At 46.9% G+C, this 19,116-nt stretch overlaps 1 protein-coding gene across 1 annotated transcript; it reads left to right on the forward strand.

Annotated features, from left to right (window-relative positions):
- The first annotated feature begins 1,317 nt into the window (after window positions 1-1,317).
- Window positions 1,318-18,916, forward strand: MAJIN (membrane anchored junction protein). The gene is made up of 10 exons (XM_086465941.1): window positions 1,318-1,418; window positions 6,842-6,887; window positions 7,427-7,502; window positions 9,255-9,380; window positions 10,752-10,783; window positions 11,616-11,725; window positions 14,193-14,247; window positions 17,334-17,406; window positions 17,874-18,018; window positions 18,871-18,916. Exons 1-10 carry the CDS (start codon window positions 1,318-1,320, stop codon window positions 18,914-18,916), a joined length of 810 nt encoding a protein of 269 aa, XP_086322067.1.
- Window positions 18,917-19,116: the final 200 nt, after the last annotated feature.

Below are 19,116 nucleotides of genomic sequence, written 5' to 3' on the forward strand. Positions count from 1 at the left end.
CTCCACAGGCACCCTCACGGAGGGTCTCTGGCTGGAGCAGGAGCACCCCCCGGCATCCCCCCAGGGCTGCTTTCGTCAGAGACCCCGCAGAGGCCGTTCTCTGTCCCCGGGTGTCAGAGTTTGGCCACGTCCCTGTACACACAGCCGGGACTCGGTCGCGCTCGGACGCATCCGCTCAGCGCAAGGCACCAATACGCTAGTCGGGTGGTTGCCCCCAGACCCGCGGCAGGCCTGTGCCCGCTAGAAGGACGCGGGCGCGCAGGGTTGCCGGCCCATCCCTGGGCAGCACAGTCCTGCCCATCCCTGGGCAGCACAGTCCTGCCCGCCGGCCCCTCGCCACCGCCAGCACCCCGAGGAGAGCCCGGCCTCGCCCGCAGCCGCCCCCCGCTCCGGCACCGCCGCCGGGACCGCCTGCCCCCGGCGGGCACTGGCCCCTCGCTCCGCGGCGGGGCGGGGCGTGACGCAGGCCTCCGCGCCACTGGGAGGGAGCCGCGGTTTGTGGCTCCGTTTGGCGGGGCTCGGCTCGGTTCGGTTCGGTTCGGTTCGGCTGGGCTCGGCTCCGCTTCGCTCGGCTCGGCTCGGCTCGGTTCGGTTCGGCTGGGCTCGGCTCCGCTTCGCTCGGCTCGGCTCGGCTCGGCTCGGTTCGGTTCGGCTGGGCTCGGCTCCGCTTCGCTCGGCTCGGCTCGGCTCGGCTCGGTTCGGTTCGGCTGGGCTCGGCTCTGCTCGGCTCTGTTCCGGCCGCAGCCCCGGCCCGGCCCCGCCTGAGGCAAGGGTGGGCGGCGGGTGCGGCGGGGTCAATGTCTCTCCCCTTCAGCGGAGCGGTGGCCTGCCCGGTGGTCGCCAGCGCCGAGGCTGCTCGGGGGCCCTGCAGGCCGGCAGCGGGGCTGTGGAGAGGAGGCTGCGGCGGCGGCATCTGCCCCCGCGGGAGGCCGGGGCGCCGGGCCAGCGTCCGCTGCGGGTCCCGACCTTCGCCCAGCAGGCCCGGCCGGCCCCGGTCTCTCCTTCCCGCCCGCGGGTATAGCAGGGACTGCCTGCCGCTGCCGGCTGCCCGGCGGAGGCCGGGGGACGTGGGGGGACGTGCAGGTGAGGAGAGGACGCGAGTTTGTCCTGGCTGTGCCCGCAGGGACCCTTGGCAGCGTCCCTCACAGCCTGGTGTCGGTCGGGGGCTGCGGCACAGGCCTTCCCGGGCTTTCTTGGCGGACCCTGGGGCAAGAGGCCTGTAAAGCTTCAGGGACGAGATGAGGTGTGGTGAAGGGCTTTAGTAGTTTACTTTTGACTCTCCTGTTTCCCTAGGCTGGCGTTCAAGGAGAGAGAAAGATGTCACTGAAACCATTTACCTATCCGTTGCCTGAGACAAGGTTTCTTCACGCAGGCAGGCTTGTGTACAAGTTTAAAATCCGCTATGGCAACTTCAGCAGGTAAGCATGTTAAAGCTGCAACATCGGTCTGCAGTTTGATGACCGCATGTAGCAGCGAGTTAATGTGAGGCCCTAAATTCAGGTCTTGGGGGCTCCTAATTTCCTGCCTTCTTTCACTGGCTGTGAAAGTGGTTTCTTAAAAGTTGCTACTGCACTTGTACCTGCTTAGCATTGGCCTGAAAGAGTAATTTGAGCTGTAAAAACCCCCTCCATTTCACTGCCATGTGTGGATTTCGTGCTTCAGTGGAAAAAGAGGCCTTTTTTTACTGACAGTATTTTGAAATTTTCTAAGTGTTTAACTGAGAAGTTCTAGACCTTTGTAGTGGTTTAACCCTAGCTGGCAACTAAGCCCCACACAGCTGCTCTGTCACTGCCCCGCAGTGGGATGAAGGAGAGAATCGGAAGGGTAAAAGTAAAACTTATGGGTTGAGTTAAAGACACTTTAATAAGTAAAGGAAAAGCCGTGTGTGCAAGCAAAGTAGATTAAGGAGTTCATTCACTGCTTCCCATCCGCAGGCAGGTGTTTAGGAAAGCAGGGCTCCATCACGCCTGGTGGTTGTTTGGGAAGACAAGTGCCATAATGCCAGACATCTCCCCTTCCCTCTTCTTTCCCCAGTTTTATTGCTGGATGTGATGTCCTGTGGTCTGGAATATACCTTGGATCAGTTGGGGTCAGCCGTCCCAGCTTTGTCCCCTCCCAATTTCTTGTGCACCCCCAGTCTCCTCTCTGGTGAGGTGGTGGGAGAGGCAGGAAAGGCCTTGATGCTGTGTAAGCACTGCTCAGCAGTAAATGAAACATCTCTGAGTTATCAACACTCTTTTCAGCCCCTACCCAAAACGTAGCCCCATCCAAGCTACTGTGGAGAAAATTAATACTATCCCAGTCAGAACCAGCACTGCTGTGGAGCTCTGTACTCAAAGTTATGTACTTATGTCTTGGGCTGCCTGCTGTTAGCAGTGCGCCTTTCACTGGCCTTGCAATCTGGTACTCAAGTGTGGGTGTAGGAGTCTGGAAACTCTCTGGCTGCTGGCAGTAGGTGTTGTGCTCTCGGGATTTTTTTCTCTCTCAAGGTTCCCTTTCCACTGCCACTCCTCTTTCAGATGTGTTTGTGACAAGCCTGTCCTGTTGTTTTGAAACAATAGTGTGCCTCTCCTGCAGGCAGAGGGGCTGAGCAGGACTTTTGAGATAACTGCTTCTCTCAGTTTCTAGAAAGCACTGTAGTGGCAAGCCTGAGAAATGAGAGTGAAGGGAGAGTATTTTAGTCTGCGGTACTGCTGGCATGCAAGGACAAGAAAGGAAACAGTGTTTGGGTGTGCAGGGGACAATAACTAGTAGGGGACAATAACTAGGAGGGTTGTGGGAGGTAGAAGTGGTGTGGTGAGCCTCAGATAGGCAGTTGTAGTTAGTAGCCAGCAAAGTAACTGAAGCACGGGGTGCTGTGTAGTCTGGTCAGATGGGGAAGATGTAAAACAAGTAAAAGAGGATCACACAGAATCACAGAATGTTAGGGGTTGGAAGGGACCTCTGGAGATCATCTTAGTCCAACCCCCCTGCCAAAGCAGGTTCGCCTAGAGCAGGTCACAGAGGAACGCGTCCAGTCGGGTTTTGAATATCTCCAGAGAAGGAGACTCCACAGCCTCCCTGGGCAGCTGTTCCAGTGCTCTGCCACCCGCAGGGTAAAGGAGTTTTTCCTCACGTTGAGGTGGAACTTCCTGTGCTCCAGTTTGTGCCTGTTGCCTCTTGTCCTGTTGCTGGGCACCACTAGAAAGAACCTGGGCCCATCCTCTTGGCACCCGTCCTTTAGATATTTATAAGTGTTGATAAGGTCCCCTCTCAGTCTTCTGTTCTCCAGGCTGAACAGCCCCAGGTCTCTCAGCCTTTCTTCATAAGAGAGATGCTCCAGTCCCCTCGTCATCTTCGTAGCCCTCTACTGGACTCTCTCCTGTTGTTCCTTGTCTCTCTTGAACTGGGGGGCCCAGAACTGGACACAGTGCTCCAGAGGTGGCCTCACCAGGACAGAGCAGAGGGGGAGGAGAACCTCCCTCGACCTGCTGGCACACTCTTCTTAATGCACCCCAGGATGCCATTTGCCTTCTTGGCCACAAGGGCACATGGCTGGCTCGTGGGTAACTTTCTGCCTACCACAATTCCCAGGTCCTTCTCCGCAGAGCTGCTCTCCAGCAGCTCGATCCCGACCTGTACTGGTGCATGGGGGTTATTCCTTCCCAGGTGCAGGACCCTCCACTCGCCCTTGTTGAACCTCATGAGGTTCCTCTCTGTCCAGCTCTCCAGCCTGTCCAGGTCTCGCTGAATGGCAGCACAGCCTTCTGGCGTGTCAGCCGCTCCTCCCAGCTTTGTAACATCAACAAACTTGCTGAGGGTGCACTCTGTCCCTTCATCCAGGTCGTTGATGAATGTATTGAATAGGACAGGGCCTAATGCTGACCCCTGGGGAACAGCACTAGCTACAGGCCTCCAGCTGGACTCAGCACCATGGATGATCTTTTAGAGGTGAAAAAAAGACTGTCCCTGAGGGTATTGCCCTGGAGAAATCTGCTTGTGTCTGCTGGTCAGACACACAGAGATGATGGGCAAGTGCTTTTGTGAGTGGGCAAAACCCTCACCAGCTCACTTAAGGAGCCCTGGAGCTTTTGGTCTGAGAGGGGACTCAGAATCCTGGAGGCTGCAGACTATAGTAATCCCAGAAGTTTGAGCACCTCTGGCAAAAGGAGACAGAGCTGCTTAGGTTTAAGGGTAGTATTCCAAAGCAGGTGCTTACAGATTGTGTCCTGCTGAAGAAGTGTTCTGTAGAGCTCAGACTTGGTCTGAAACTTTATGATTTGTTGCTGTCTCAGCCTCTGATAAATAATTAATAATGATAGTATTCCTAAATATTAATAAAACCCCCCAAAGCAGTGGCTGAGTATAACCTGGCTCCCTGCGTATGTCCTTTGAGACTGTGATCATCAGCAGACAACAATTCAAGGTTGATGCCCCAATGGCTTTTGGAAAGTCTTACAGACTGTTGAGGTTAAATCTCTTTTCAGATGGTGGCAACCATGCAGAAACTAGGACTTGAGATCATCTTTTTTGAATCAGCAAGTGTCCTTGCATCAGAGAAACAGAACAGCACTGTGCCATCCCCAAGCCCCTGCTTTCATGGCAGTGAGGTTGCAGCAGGGCTAAAATGCCATAGTGACTCAAGCATCTGCCTGTAGAGTGGTTTCATGAGTGTGGGAGAATTTTCTTTTGCAGGCAGGTGTGCACAGATGTTGCCAGATGTTTTTCTCTGGAAGTGGGTGCTGTTAGCTGCAGAAGCATGGAGGAGAATGCGCTATGAGTGTCATGCCAATGAGGCTGTCTCCAGACCTGAAGATACATTAAATCTCCTGTAGAGTTTTAGTCTGGCTCTTTGAAGTTCTGTGGCATGACTTTATTTGGGGATTAATTGAAATACAATTGTTTTGTTAGCTTTGCTTATTAGCATTTTGCTGGAATAGTGTGAGATCCAGGAGGATTAACTTTCCTCCTTGTTTTGTTCTCTGTGTTGATTTTGGAGAGGAAGGTGTGTCTCTTGTGGTGTAGGGTTCAGAAGACCCTTGATATATTGCTCGTGTCTGTGGCTAAGCTCTTTTCCTCAGTGTAATCCCTTTGGAAGGCACTGCCAGTAGTGTGTGTATGTTTCTCAACAGCCTGCAGGTGTTTGATCTCCTGATGGGAAAGAGAGCACTACGTGTGTTGGAGTTTGGCAGTCTGTCGTTGCCCCAGCATGTCTCACGGTTTGTGTGCATTGCAACACCAGTTCTTGCAATGCATTGTTATACTTGAGGGCACGAGACTTTTGCATCACCTTTTGTGTTTCATAATAACTTCTGGAATTGGTAGTGAGCCCATCAAGTCGGTCTTCACATCAACGTGGTCAGACATAGCCAAAGGAATTCCTTTTACAGCAAATCTTGTGAAACTCTTCCCTGTTGTTGTGGTGAGTAGGGGGTACTTGTTCAAAGCATCTGGGTTCACTCCCAGTTCATAAGAGAGAGTAAAGGAGCAAGTCCTAAGTGTGTACACAGCCTCATGCCCAAAGCAATGCTGTTGGGCAGCCTGCAGGCCAATCTGAGGACAGGTTCCCAAAAGAATATTGACTAGAGTTGATCCGAGCTGATCGAGCTGATCGTAGAGCTAGTGATCTCCGCATGTGGGCAGGCTTTTGTGATAGGCTTTGATGTGCATAGGCTTTTGCTAGAGTGAGGTTATCTTCTCTGAATCCCCAGGGAAAACTAGGTAACAATGAAGGTTCTTCCCTTCTTTAAAGATTCAAAGATAACTGGTTTTGCATCTCTACACTCCAGGCTTAAAAGGAAATAACCACCCCCTCCTCCCCAAGCGCCCCCCAACCCAAGCAATGAACCCCCTGCTGTCAGGTAGCGGGTCTGACATCCTTGTTGTGAGGCGCTGGATGGTGCCTTGCTTCCTTCCATTCTTTCCACCCTCTTCTCCTCATCACCACAGCAGCATCCCCTCCTGAATTGTACTTTTGTTTCCCTGCTGATTCATGAAGACTTTAGGACCACAGCGTAAGTCTTGGGTGGGTGATAGCTGTCCTTCTGTGATGGCATGCTGTGTAATTCCCTTCATTAGCCTGTTCCATATCAAGCAAGGAAAGAGCCTTTCTGAAGAGGAAGGAAAGTTCTCATCTCTGACCAAGTTCTGGCTGGGGACCCTGAATATGGAGGGTATGAGGATGGCTGCCTACCAGACCATATACCAGAGAATACTTCCATGCCATAATTCCTTACTCCACTGTATTTACTTATTTCCAAGTAACCTTTGTGTGATTTTCTTACTTTTTCATGGGTTTGGATTTTCTTTAAGACCTTCTCTCTCCCTCTGCATTTTATCATTGGCCAATACGTAGCAGCAAACAACTTTTGAGAAGACAAAAGATGTAGTTAACATTTGGGAACACAGTTTGATGCAGACAGTACACAACTGCCAGCATCACAGGGTCTAGCTCTAATGCTGTGAAGGCCTGTTCCTCTGCAGGGTTGCACCGTGGAGGGGATTAAGAGACATGTCCTGCCAGTTCCTTCTTTTAGTCCCTTGAGAAGAATGACATTGCGATAGGCTGGAAGACGGGGGTGCTGGTTTGAGGGCATCTTCAATCCTAAAGGTTACTGAGGATCAACTGAAAAGATCTGGTCTCTCATCCATTGTATCCTCAGACACATGAAATACAAATGGGCAGAAAATTCATGAGGAGGAGTCCTTGTGGACAAATGGATGATTTTTAAGACCAATAAATTAGGCATTCATGTGCCTGCGAAGTATTTTTGCTGTGCAATGTGTTGCTGTTTAAATTCTTACAACGAATGTAGTTCCATTGCTTTTTGATCGGGGGGGACTAACTCTGTTTGTTTCACAGTGCTCCTGATCTCGACCACACCGAAAGCGCTGTCAAGGAGTTAGAGGTAGGAGATGAAGCACATCCATGGGACCTCAGCTGAATGTTGGACTGAGCAAATCTTTTGTTCATTATGGGACTGAGGATGTTTTGTCAAATGCGATATTTCAAGTGGGAAATTGCAGTTCATTTGTAACAGACCTGGGTCACTATTCAGAAAAAGGGGAATATGTCTATTTTTCAAACAGGTTAATACTACATGTGCTTTTCTGGAAACAAGAGACTTCTTAAATGTAAAACTTCTTAGATTTAAAAGCAAACCTCCACTCTTCATAGTAATGCTTCTGTGTTAATTCCAGATTAAGATACTCATTCACTTCAATTACTATTTAGTCTGTTAGTGTGGTGCACTCTGAGGTGATGGGAGGGAGCAGGGCAAAGAAGGGGAGGAGGAAAAGCAAAATATCTAGAACCTGTTCTTCCATGATTCATGCAAACTGTAAAGTAATTTCAAATTTTTTCCCAAGCCTTGAAACTGTACTTGACAGTGGAATTGTGGCTATATTGTTAATATTCTTCCTTCCTTTCTTTTTTTGGCCTCTCCAGGAAGCGATTCGTGTCATCCTTGGAAATCTTGATGATTTACATCCATTTTCTACAGACCACTTCACTATCTTTCCGTGTATCCTTTCTTTCCTACTTGTAAAAGAAAAGATTCAATGACTTGCATTTGTGGGGCGTTGTTTAATTTGACATTCACATCTAGTGGCATGCAGATCTTTAGCTGCAGTACAACTCCTTTGAGCTTTGCAGTTTTACGTTAGCTGAAGATTCTCCTCAGTTGTTGCCTTCACCAGATGGAGAACTGAAGTGAAGAGAGTATATTGCAGTGTTTTCAGATGAACGCCCCTGCGTTCCAAATCAGATTTAGCCAGAGAACGTATATATAAAGTCACAGGAAGCCCACCTAATGTGATTGCAAGCAAAGCTAGTGCATTGTTTCAAAAGGTTAATAAAACATAAAATGCTCCTTACAGGCTCAGCAACATTGGCCCACTGGTAGAGAAGGCTGCAGTAGTTTTCTTGTGAGGTGCATTAGGATTAAGTATTGTAGTTGCTGTAGTGTAAAGGGTTAAAAAGAAATGACTCTCCTGAGGCTCTTGTTGGAGAGAAAAGTAAGTTAAAGAAGCCTTTTCAGTCCTAAGGTCTGTCAATTTGTGAATCAGATCAGGCCCTTTGGCATCACCTCCTGTGATTCTGGATGCCCAGGATTAACGAACACCCCCACGTTTCCATCTCCAAGGCATTTTCTTCCCGTCTTGGTAGACTGCATTATTGCCACACCTCATAATAGCAGGCAAGAAAGAGGCCATCCTCTTTCTCTGTCAGAAGCTGGTACATATGATAGCAACTTATTCCTGTTAATGCCAGGAAGATAAAATAGCCAAGAGCGTCTTCAGGTGGGAAGCACCCAAACAAACAAAGCCTCGTTGTTGGTTTACTTCTCTAGAGCTCAGCCGGTTTTGCCTGCATGCTTGCGGAGCGTTTGATTCACGAATGTGTATTTCTAGAACTTGGAAGTCTGTCCACTTGCTCAGCCAGCACTGGGCCCTGATGGGAACTGCAAGCTCAGAGGCCTGGTGTGATGAGGTGTCCTGCAATCAGTGTGTCGGGCTCCTCACTGTAGCATAACCCTTAATTAGTCATCAGCTGTGGGAATCCTTGAAGCCAAACTCAAATGAGCACTTTCATCCCTTAAAGGAACTGATTGTGTCAGTGTTTCATCTAGGCAGATCTTGGGCTCCATCTCCAGTCCTCAGGATGTTAGTTTCTGCTAGCAAACGGGCTAAAAGTACTCATTTTACTTGTTGCTTCCTGAGATCAGAGGTGTGTAAGGAGACTGCTGTCTAGGGTCCTCCATTCCTGCGTGCGTGAACTCCTAGGGGTCAGAACTGCACCTGTGTGAAGGAAGGTCTATAACTGTGGTGGTTGTCATGTCAGTTATCTTTATTCCTCCCATTTTGAACTGTGAAGTAAATGTAATGATGCTACTCCTATGAATCCTATTCCTTTTCAAAGTTAAAATTAATTTTTAGGAGAATTACTTCTTAGTTTGGAAAGTTGATGAGGTTTTATTTGTAGGGTTGGGAGAGCCTGGCGTGTTGCAGGAGGATGTCAGGACTGAAGCCAAATACAGTTATGGAAACACAACACTATTAATAAAAGCGACTGATGGGAGAGTATCATCTGGATGAGTGTTTCTTGTAACGTATTTGTAGTGGTTTTTGGCGAAGTTCATACTGACAGATTGCATTTGCTCCCTTGTACAAATGTTCAGTGTGGTATGTCTTTTGAAGCTCTACAAGAAGACATTGTCAGGACTGCTTCTTTGAAGTTTTAGTGCTCTGTTCTTACATCTTATCGTTGTTCTCAGATTTGAGTAAATGGGAGAGAGTATCAAAGGTGAGATTCAAACATGAGAACATCCGTCTTGTGCCTTATCCCTACATTTGCACGATGTATCTAGAACTGAACTCATTTCAGCAAACCATCTCTTGTGGTAAGTCACTCTGGTTATGTTTGGATAATTTCTGGAAGCATCTATGATCAGTGTCTTGCTTTTCCTTTTCCTTTCATCTACTGTATCTCTGAGTTAAAGGGAGCAAAACTGCGTGTAGTATGGCCGTACCGTGGATTTGAAACGGAGCGAACAGTGTGTTCTCTTTTGTCCTGTATTGCTTTTCTACAATTCTACAATATTCTACAATATCTCTCTGCCTTTTCAACCACTGCCGACTCCTCAGCTAGTATTTGTGTGAATCAGTGCCTGGTGGCTTCCAGCCTTTGTTCTTGAATGTCAGTAGCCAGGCTGGAGCCAGCCCATGTGTATGGAATACGTGTTTTTCTTCCTTGTGCTTGGCTACATTTGTTGACATTGAACTTCATGCTCTTTGTTTCTGTTTCCCTAAAGAAAGAATGCATTTGCGTTTTAAGTAATGATAGTAATAATGGTAGTAGTATCTTTTGTATAATTAGCAAATGTTGTCACTTCCCTAGTGTCTCACTCTCCAGGTTTTCTGTGGATTTCCTGAAGAGCCGCAAGCCTCAGCTGCAAGCTCTGTGAGACTCAACATTTAACCTCCTCTGTTGTGAAAACTGAGCGTTTATTCTTACTATTCCCTGTTCTGATTATTGGTCCCTGGGAAAAGTTGCTGGTTTTTCTTGTGACTGCTTAGTTAATATTCTGGTCTCCTTTGTAAAATGGATGACCAGTCATTTTTTAGTCTTGCCCATTTGGTTGCATGTAGCATTCCCTATCAAATATACCATGTTTGGATGTAAAAACTTCTAAATGTGGAGAATTCACTCACTTCCCTGTATACGTTGCTCTAGTATTTAATCGCTCTCCCCAGATAGTTGTACAGTGTATCTATTCTGAAATTGTGCTCAGCATAATGTGCTGTTACTTTCAGGCACTGATGTTTCAGGTTTCTGTTGGCAGGGATTTTTCTTCAGGAAAACATGTATGGATCCCAAACGTCAGAGGTTAGCGGGCCAATATTCTGTGGCGGGTACGCTCCGGCTGTCCTTGCACTTTCCATCTGGTGCCCAGAACATGGGGCAGTTCTTAGAACATGCTAACAGTTCTTCAGTTCTTTTTTCTCTTCTGAAGACGCCTTCAACTTCTTCAAGAAAAGCAATTGCCCCCATCCCATCGACATGTGGTATTCATAGCCAAGAATGCTGGTTCTGAAAGAGCTGGGTTTGCAGTTTTTCAGTTTCAACATGTCATATGCATGTCCAGCGTGGTTTCTGAGTAGCTTATCTTGTTCTCAGAAAGTGAGGTGCAATGCAAAAGTGTACTTTTGAATTGGTTAAAGAAAGTCCAGTCACCAAATACTCACCTGATTGCATAATACCTCTGTTACAGGTAAAGAAGTAAACAAGGGCAGTGATGAGCTTGTAAGTTGTGTGTGTGTTTTTGTTTTGTTTTGTTTTGTCTTTTAAGTTCTATTCCAAATAGTCTGGAGAAGTGGAATACGTATATAGGCAATGCTCTAGTTCTCCGATTTCTGGGTGTCACTCAGGCAATGAAAGGTGGCACTAAATTCTCACCTAGAACCACCCAAGTTGAGAGAAATCTTCCAGTCAGTTCCATCGGACTTGGAATAAAGCCCTGCCTCAGGACCTGAGAGCCCTGCTGGCTTCAGTTAAATGTGTTTTCCACACATCTGAGCTGAGCTGAGCTGAGCTGTCCAATGGTTTCTTCACTGTGCGAGTCTGTAGGAGGTCAATATTGCTGAATAATGAAGTAGTTTCCTAGGTGCTGTATGTGTCATAAACAACAAAGTTAAGCTTCTTTGGAAAGTTTTTGTTTAGTGAGGGCTCAGGGTAGGTTTGTTTTCAATATGGGTAGGTGTCTGCAGATGGAGTGAATTAGTGAAGATGTCCTGTCCAAATTCCCCAGAAGAAAACCCCACTGTCTCTGCTAGCATTACATTCCTGCTAATTACATTCCTGGGCCCTCCTGTAAATCTGGAGCAAACAGGATGTCCTGGAAAGCAGTATTTCTTATTTAAAACTGTTGAGCATAATTCTCTGGATGGCCTCTGCGTGATTATCCTCTGTTTGAATAAGGCAGCTAATCTTTAATTCCTAAATCAGTATTTGGTTTTCATTGTATAAACAGGAACAATTTTGCGAATGTATGAATGTAGATTAACTGGGATTTTTGTTCTAAAATAGGAAAGTCAGAATCAAATTTTATCAATACCAAGTCTCCAATATTTTGAAGGTCAAGAGAAGAAATGAAGTGTCAGAAAGTCCTTCAGTGGAAGAAACGGTGAAGAGGAGAAGAGTGGAAGTCAAAGCAGAGGCCTCACACCCACAGTTGGGTATGGACAGGTCAGTTGACTGCAAAATAGTCTTCCAGGGCACATATCAATATTTTTGATGTCTCTTGTACAATTTGTAAAATAAATAATATTTAATTCCTTTGCCGCATTTGTCTTCTCCCTTCTCTTCCGTAGGTGACAGAATCTAAGAAGCATTGCCCATGTTTGGAAAAAAGTTGTCTTATGCTTTCAGGTTCGCGTGCCATTAGCTGGAGCCCTTCCTGTCTAACTCCTTTGTGTTAACATTGTCTGTAGAATCACAGTGGGGTGAGAACTCAGAAAGCAGACAAAGCAGTGCACTGGCTTGCACGCCTGAGCCAGGGATGACAAGGGAAGAACTGGGAACTGTTTTCTAGCTGCCTCCCAGCCTGTTCCTCTGAGTTGGCTGAATGCTGCCTCTCAGCTTGAGGCTGAGATCTGTATCTGTGGATTTCACAGAATCTTTGAGGCTGAGATCTGTATCTGTGGATTTCACAGAATCTTTGAGGCTGAGATCTGTATCTGTGGATCTCACAGAATCTTTGAGGGTGGATGGGACCTCTGATATCATCGAGTCCAACCCTTCCTGCTTAAGCAGGGTCACCCAGAGCAGGTTGCCCAGGACATGTCCCCTCAGGTTTTGAGTGGACTCCCAAGGGCGAAGAGACTACAACTTCTGTGGGCAACCAGTTGCAGTGCTTGACCACAGTTACAATCAAAAAGTTTCTTCTTGTGTACAGATTTAATTCCATGTTTTGCAGTTTATGCCCTTTGCCTCTTGTCCTGCCTGAAGGTGCTGCTGAGGAGAGCCTGGCTCCCTCTTCTTCATTCCCTCCCATCAGGTGCACATTGATAAGATCCCACCCTGAGCCTTCTCCAGGCTGACCAGTCCCAGCTCCCCCAGGCTCTCTGCATGTGAAAAGTGCTCCAGTCCCTTCATCATCTTTGTGGCCCTTTGCTGGGCTCACCCCAGTGAGTCCCAGTCTTGTCCTGAGGAGCCCAGTCTGGACGGAGCACACAGACTGGCCTCAGCAGCCCTGAGCAGAGGGGAAGGATCACCTCCCTCGAGCTGCTGGCGAAACTCTTCCTAATGCACCTCAGGATGTTGTTGGCCACCTTCCACACAAGGGTGCAATGCTGGCTGATGGTGGCTATCATAAGCATAGCTCTTGATTACCTTTCAGAGGCAGGCCCGTTAGCCATAGTCTGGCCGGCTTCTGTCTTTCGTGGAGTGTAGCTTATAAAAAACAAAAATTCATGTCTGTGCTTAATATTCACAAGTATGCGGCAGAGAGTCCCGGAGCCAGTGTTGTGATCAGAAGCATTTATGCTTGCCTTTCCCCTTCCATGGCGATGTACCGACCATGTCAAATCATCTCCCTTGTTGCCTTATGTTCTACCCAACTCCCAAGTGTATTTCATGCAGATTGTAATGGGAGAAGTTGGAAGCCAGTTCTTTTCCTGCTCGTACAAATGTAGTCCTCTCATTTCCCTCCCTGCCATCAGTTTCTAGTCACAATAAAAGTGCTGGAAATGAGTGAAGAATGAGACCAGGATCCAGAATGCTTTCTCATCTCTTTTAGCCAATACATGAGCTGTAGATTCATAAAATACAGGGCCAGAAAGGGTGATTTCCTGATCCAGTATGGTAGTTCTCTCTTAGTCCTGTGTCTTGCCCCAGCAGTTAAGCTGTTCCAGAAAAGATGAAAACAGTAAATCATTTTAAAGTGCATTCTTGATTTCAGAATTAAATTGGTGAGGCATCAACTTCAAACCTGCTACCATTTTCTTCGAATTACTCTGTTAGACTGAAGAGCTCATTCAGTCTGAGTGTTCCCGCCCTCCCCCAGGAAGAGGGTTGCCCACAGTAATCAGGCTGCCTCTTGATCTTTTTTTTTTTTTTTTTGGACAAACTCTTTTGCTTGTGGGGGATTTTGGTTTTCTTGGGGTGCTGTTGAGTATTGAGCTATCCGAATCTCCAGGGATTACTCCCCAGTGATACTGATCAGCTCAAAGAGCGCTATTTCTGTGTGCGAAGCCAGGATTGTTTTTCCCCACGTGCATCACTTTGTACCTCTCTGTACTGTTTTCTGTGCCATTTTATTGCTCCATGACCGAGTCTTGTAAGATCTCTCTGTGGTTCTTTGCTACCTGCCCTTCTCTTTGTGTCAGTAACCTTGTAGGATTTGCCAGCTTTCTCAGCTCGCTGCTCATCCCCCTTTCCACATCATGTAACACTTTTATTTTTTTCTCTTTAACTTCTTGTTGGTTTTACTAGAAAAGCAGAAAGGCTAGTACTGGGATGAGTGTATATTTTTCGTTTTTGAAGGAGATTTTGAAACATGAGTACAAATATAGATTAAGGCTATCTGTCTTGTTGGCTAAGAGATCCTGAAATCCTGATTTCTAATGAAATACTTGGAGTAGCCGTTTACAACATTGTTTCCTTTTTGTGACTTTTTGTAAAATCAGTTCTTACTTATTTGACTTCTTTTTAGATCTGGAGCCGACTGTGTTCACCATATGAGTAAAGCAAAGCATCAACTTGAAGCGGTAAGCTCCAGAATATTCAGAAGGAGACAACAGTATCTGTTTAATCCTAGATTCTTAAAGTGGCAAGCATGAAAGTGCCTTCAGGTAATTTTTTCCCTTTTCACCTGCATGGAGATATTTGTGACTCCTGCTCATCAAACTTAGCGAAGGGAGGAGTTTGGCAAGGAGACGACACAAGCTATTTTGGCTGTCAAGCCACGAACTCCAAAGGTGAGCTTAGCCTCTCAGAGCTGAACCTGAAGGATGCCCCGCCTTGTCTTCAAGACTCCAGTCCTCTTTTACCTCAGATGCCCCTTCATGCAGAACTCCATGAAGGGCCAAGAGTGGGTGTTGACACCTTGATACTTGCTTCAGTGTCCTTTTTCTGTGCAGATGGCCTTGCAGGCATCTCCCTCTTCTTGAAACAGTGTCGTGCCTTTTCTCACTATGTCATCAGAAGGCAGATTTACGACAGGATTGTTCCAGAGGGATTGGCCGTTGCTTTCTAAACCCACTATTCTCCAGACACCATGTTAGGAGGGGAAGATCTTTCTCTTTTAGCCCACAGGCTGGAAGGCTGCCGGGACAGAGCTGTTGTCAGGCACGCCAGTTCGGTACCAGGGTCTTCCCCAGCGCCCCTGTTCTCCACCTCCTGGCTGTTGCCCATCCTTCCCAATGTCCCAGTGCATTTCATCCATTTTCTGGACACTGATACCCATTCTAAAGTTAGTTCAAATCCCTGCTGGACTATCGCCTTCCTGGCTTTTTTCCCTCTCCAGCTCTTCAGAGAGAGTCTTTTCTGAGGAGGCAAACTCATTCCTCTTGGGGTTGCCCGCAAAGGAAGTTGCCTGATGGCATAAAAGGAACAGCTTCTTCTCCCACTGCTCTTTGGGAGCTGAACAGTTGCGTCAAATGCCTGGATTTCTGCATGTTTCTCCCCCATTTCAGGAACCATTTGGACCTCTCCACAACTGGCTGAGCCTTTACGCAAATTGTCGCCTGTGGCTTGCTTGAAATCTCAAGTGGCCAGGGCATACTGCCTTCTTGCTCCTTGGGTTTCAAAGGCTAATCCCAGTATAACTGCTCTGCAGGGATTCACTGCATATACAGTAACGTACAATCTCAGGGGCTACTAGTTGCATGGATGCCTTCAGCCTGCAGAGATAAACTCCTGTATTGAGCCAGCCCTCACCTTGTTGTAAGCCCAAAACTTTCTTTCAGAAGAGGGGTTTTTGACAGGTTTGTTGGATTTTCAAGATAGGAAGGAGACAGCCTGGTAACTCCTCAGGAGCATTCAGTACAGAAATGCTCTAAAGCAAGCAGGCTTATTTGTCTCTAAACCCTGTATCACTTCTTTTTTTCCCTCAGCTTCCCTTTGCAGGATCTGGCTTCTTTCTTCAGGTGCTCCACACACCCTGTTGGTGGGATAAAGGTCATCCTCTGAAAAATGCTTTTTTATTCCCTGCTTTGCTGTAACCACTGTCTCCAGAATGTCTCCGGTCCTTGTACAGTGGCTGAATTTCCCAGACATTAGAGACCTTGAAAGCTGGAGCTCCAGGTTAGCATGTTGGACCCGGAGAAATAATGTGGTTGGTGGCAGACATCACCATAACCTCACATTGTGTTAACTAATGTGGGAGGAGATGTCCTGAGCTCTTTCCAGGTAAACTGGAACTATGATGAATCAATCAACTCAGTAAATACCAGTTCATGTGAGAAGAACCTTCTCCAGAACGGATGCTTGTGCCACCATGACTCGTACATGGAATTTGCACTAGTCAGGGCACTGTTGCACTGACAGGGATGTCCAGACACAAACTGTTGTTTATGAATACCAGAGCAGGTATCACAAGTACCACATGAAATCATGGGCAGATGACCGCTCCCTTATCACAGAATATCACAGAATGTTAGGGGTTGGAATTATGTGCAGTTTTAGGAGATCCGAGCCAGGTGCTTCTGTGACATGCTTTCAATTTGGTTTCTTTTGGTATTCAGGATAAGAAAGATTAGGTTTAGGAAAAAAATGTATTGCAGCTCCTGTATGTTTTCAGGATTCTTCTGATCACTCCTCCAGGGCTCTTGTTCAGTTTGTCAGCAGTGTATGACTTTGGATCCAAGTCCATCTGGTGTTGCAGAATGCATCTCGGAAAGGGAAGGGTCTCATCACACGCAAAGGAAATCTTAGTACACGTAGGATTGGCCTTACAACATTAGCACAGTGTTCAGAAGGAGGAGTGTGGAAGTGCCGCAGTCACATGGCTGTCAAATAGAGTGCATTTTCCGCTCTCCAAATGCCTTCTAGGCGACTTTGACAGTAGGCTGACTGGTCAGAAGGGCTGGGAGTCGAGTCTGTGCATCTTTCTGCTTATCAAGTGCACCTGTAGAAGTCAAAGAACGGAAGGAAGAGCACACTGAGGGACGCTCAGCCTGTCACTGCAGATAATTTTCCTAACTTAATGCTCTGAGACTAAAGCGCAAAGATCTCAGGCCATCTCAAGTTTGGAATTTTGCATGAACCTGAGCTTAGTGCAAGAGAAACAGTATGGGGAGGGGATCTGTTCTTCTGTCATCTCTATGACACTGTTGTTTTACTCTCTCTTACAGAAGCTTACATGCTGATTTTGTAGTTTGTGGTCCTTTGTATTGCTGATAGCCCTCTAATGGGTATTCCTGGCTCACCTCTTGCTTCTGGCACTTTTCCCTTTTGTCCCTTCCCTGTTACTCTGTGTCCTATGACTGTCTTAGCAGGGCTGATGTCTAGTGGCCTGTATTGTCCCGTGGCTGTTATTTCCCACAGCAGCACCTCTGCTAATGTTTTTTTAAATCTGTCTATGCCATAGCTGCTGTTTTTCTTTCACTATCTGGTGAATTAAAGTCTGCTCAGTGAATCAGAGCTTTATGTTAGGCCTGTGAGTGTCCTGAGGAGGGAGGGGTGGAAATATATTGGTGAAGAAAGTCCTCATAGTAGCAGGAGAAAAAAGAAAATCACCAAACGAGAGAGTAGACCTCTCCTTTTAGTTCTTAAAGCAAGCAAACAAACACGAATCTCTTGTACAACAGAATTTTACATTGTATAATTGTTCTTGGATTCCTTTTCCTTTCAGAATTCCTGCAAAGAAAATGAGTGTGAGTTTAGTCCAGCATCCCTTACCATGGGCTGTAACCAAGTGAGTTTCTGTAAGTAAGGAACTCCTAAATTGTTTCACTCAAATTGGTTGTGTTAACCCAAAAGCTGCAAGGATTACATTGGTATTAGTTTTCCTTTAAAAATCGTGTTAGGTATTTGCCAGCATGTGAGTTTAGGAATTCCATCCATTGTAGGAGTGGTCACCAGTAGGTGACCACTACTAGCAGTGGTAGTGCTACAGTAGTAGCAGTAGGTCACCAGTGATTTTGTCTGAGACTCTCTTCCCGTGTAACGAATTCCCACCCACAGTGCAAGGCTACTTAGCTCTTTCAGAGCTGGACAGTGAGGTGGGAGCCTACCTCCAAACCAGACTGCATTGTGATGGCTTTGAAAGCTCTGGGGCATCACGTCAGTCAGAGTCTGGACCTACCCCTCAGTTTCAGGGCCTGCCATTGGGTATTCAGGGAGTGTGGCAAGAGTGAGATTGTGCTTTTGTTCTTGCTGGGGTTTCTTACAGGGGGACCTGTGGAATCTAACCATGAACAAAGTGCAGCAACTGGTCAGGCTGAGGGTGTGATGCAGCTAGTGCCGCAAGTGGATCAAGTGGTAAACAAAGGAAACGTGGAGTCGGAAGGAGGAGGTCTCTCAACGTTCTGGAGAAGGTACTAATGCTGCAGCTGCGAGCAGGTGAACTCCTGGCCTTGTCTGAGACTGTGTCCGAGGCTGTGCCTGGTCTGGCAGTTCAGGTGGCTCTGCATTGTCGTGGAGGATGGATCCCTCTTTTCTGTGGTTAAACCAAAGACTCCCAAGGCAAAGGAATGTTTAGGGATGCCCTTTTGACTTGTGGTGAGGTGCAACATCCCCAGTAAATGTTCCTCTTCTGTCTTGGGGAATAAACCTCCTCATGGGAGGATTACTGACCTCAGTCACAGCCCTCCTACAAAGTGGCTTTTATCAGCTGAGGAGTGCTATCTCCTGCCTGATTTCTAGGGGACTTAAACAGCCCCTCTTCGAACAGGGCCTTCCTGGGGTGGACCTTCAGTCTCATAAGGGAAGTATGACCTTTATTTGGCCATAGCTGGGGCCTTTGTAACTTTGAGTCCCAAAGACACCGTTTTAAACTGAAATTAAAGTAACTGTGCAAACCATTGTGGGGCATTGCTGACTAAACGAGCGCTCCAAAGCTGTTGAAGCTATAACCCACGGGAGTGGTCTGTTCACTGTGCAGCACAAGTTGAACGTGAGCAGTAACTGTTTGTTTGATAGGTGAGTTAGTTTTGGAAGAAATAAAACTCCTTGTTGCTCATAGTATGTGCCAGTCCCTTTAACTATTGAGACTAGACCATTATGACACAAGTTACTCTTTATTTTTCCTCTTTTTTCAGTCTTTCTCTATATTATTTTGTGCTGGGGTTGTGTCCTTCCAGTGGACAGAAATTACCTTGATATGACAATTCTCAGAGAAGTATTTTAAGTATAATGTGCTCTTTTTATTGTTGTTGTTGTTTCCCCAGCATTATCTTTTTGCCGCTACAGCATCTTTTTGGTGGAAAGAACTGACCTGGAAGTACTGATTATTGTGGAAAGGTAAACCTGTAGCATGAAAGTTGCGTTGTATTGTTTCTTTTGTAATTCAGCTTTTCACATTGCTTGTCTCAGCTGTTAAACTCTTTAAATTAAATTCTACTTTGTTTACGTTTTCAAATTAATGTACTGAAGATGTTGGGTTAGAATATCTCTTTCTTCACAACCTAGAATTT

The sequence above is a fragment of the Leptosomus discolor genome, chromosome 5 (genome assembly GCF_034619465.1).
Source record: "Leptosomus discolor isolate bLepDis1 chromosome 5, bLepDis1.hap2, whole genome shotgun sequence".
NCBI classification, from domain to species: Eukaryota; Metazoa; Chordata; class Aves; order Leptosomiformes; family Leptosomidae; genus Leptosomus; species Leptosomus discolor.

What these genes read in the sequence shown, in the direction of transcription:
- MAJIN (XM_086465941.1), top strand. Translation starts at nt 1,318, where the DNA reads ATGTCACTGAAACCATTTACCTATCCGTTGCCTGAGACAAGGTTTCTT. An exon ending in CGCTATGGCAACTTCAGCAG is followed by an intron (nt 1,419 to 6,841) that starts GTAAGCATGTTA and finishes TTTGTTTCACAG; the next exon opens with TGCTCCTGATCTCGACCACA. An exon ending in CCACAGTTGGGTATGGACAG is followed by an intron (nt 11,726 to 14,192) that starts GTCAGTTGACTG and finishes ACTTCTTTTTAG; the next exon opens with ATCTGGAGCCGACTGTGTTC.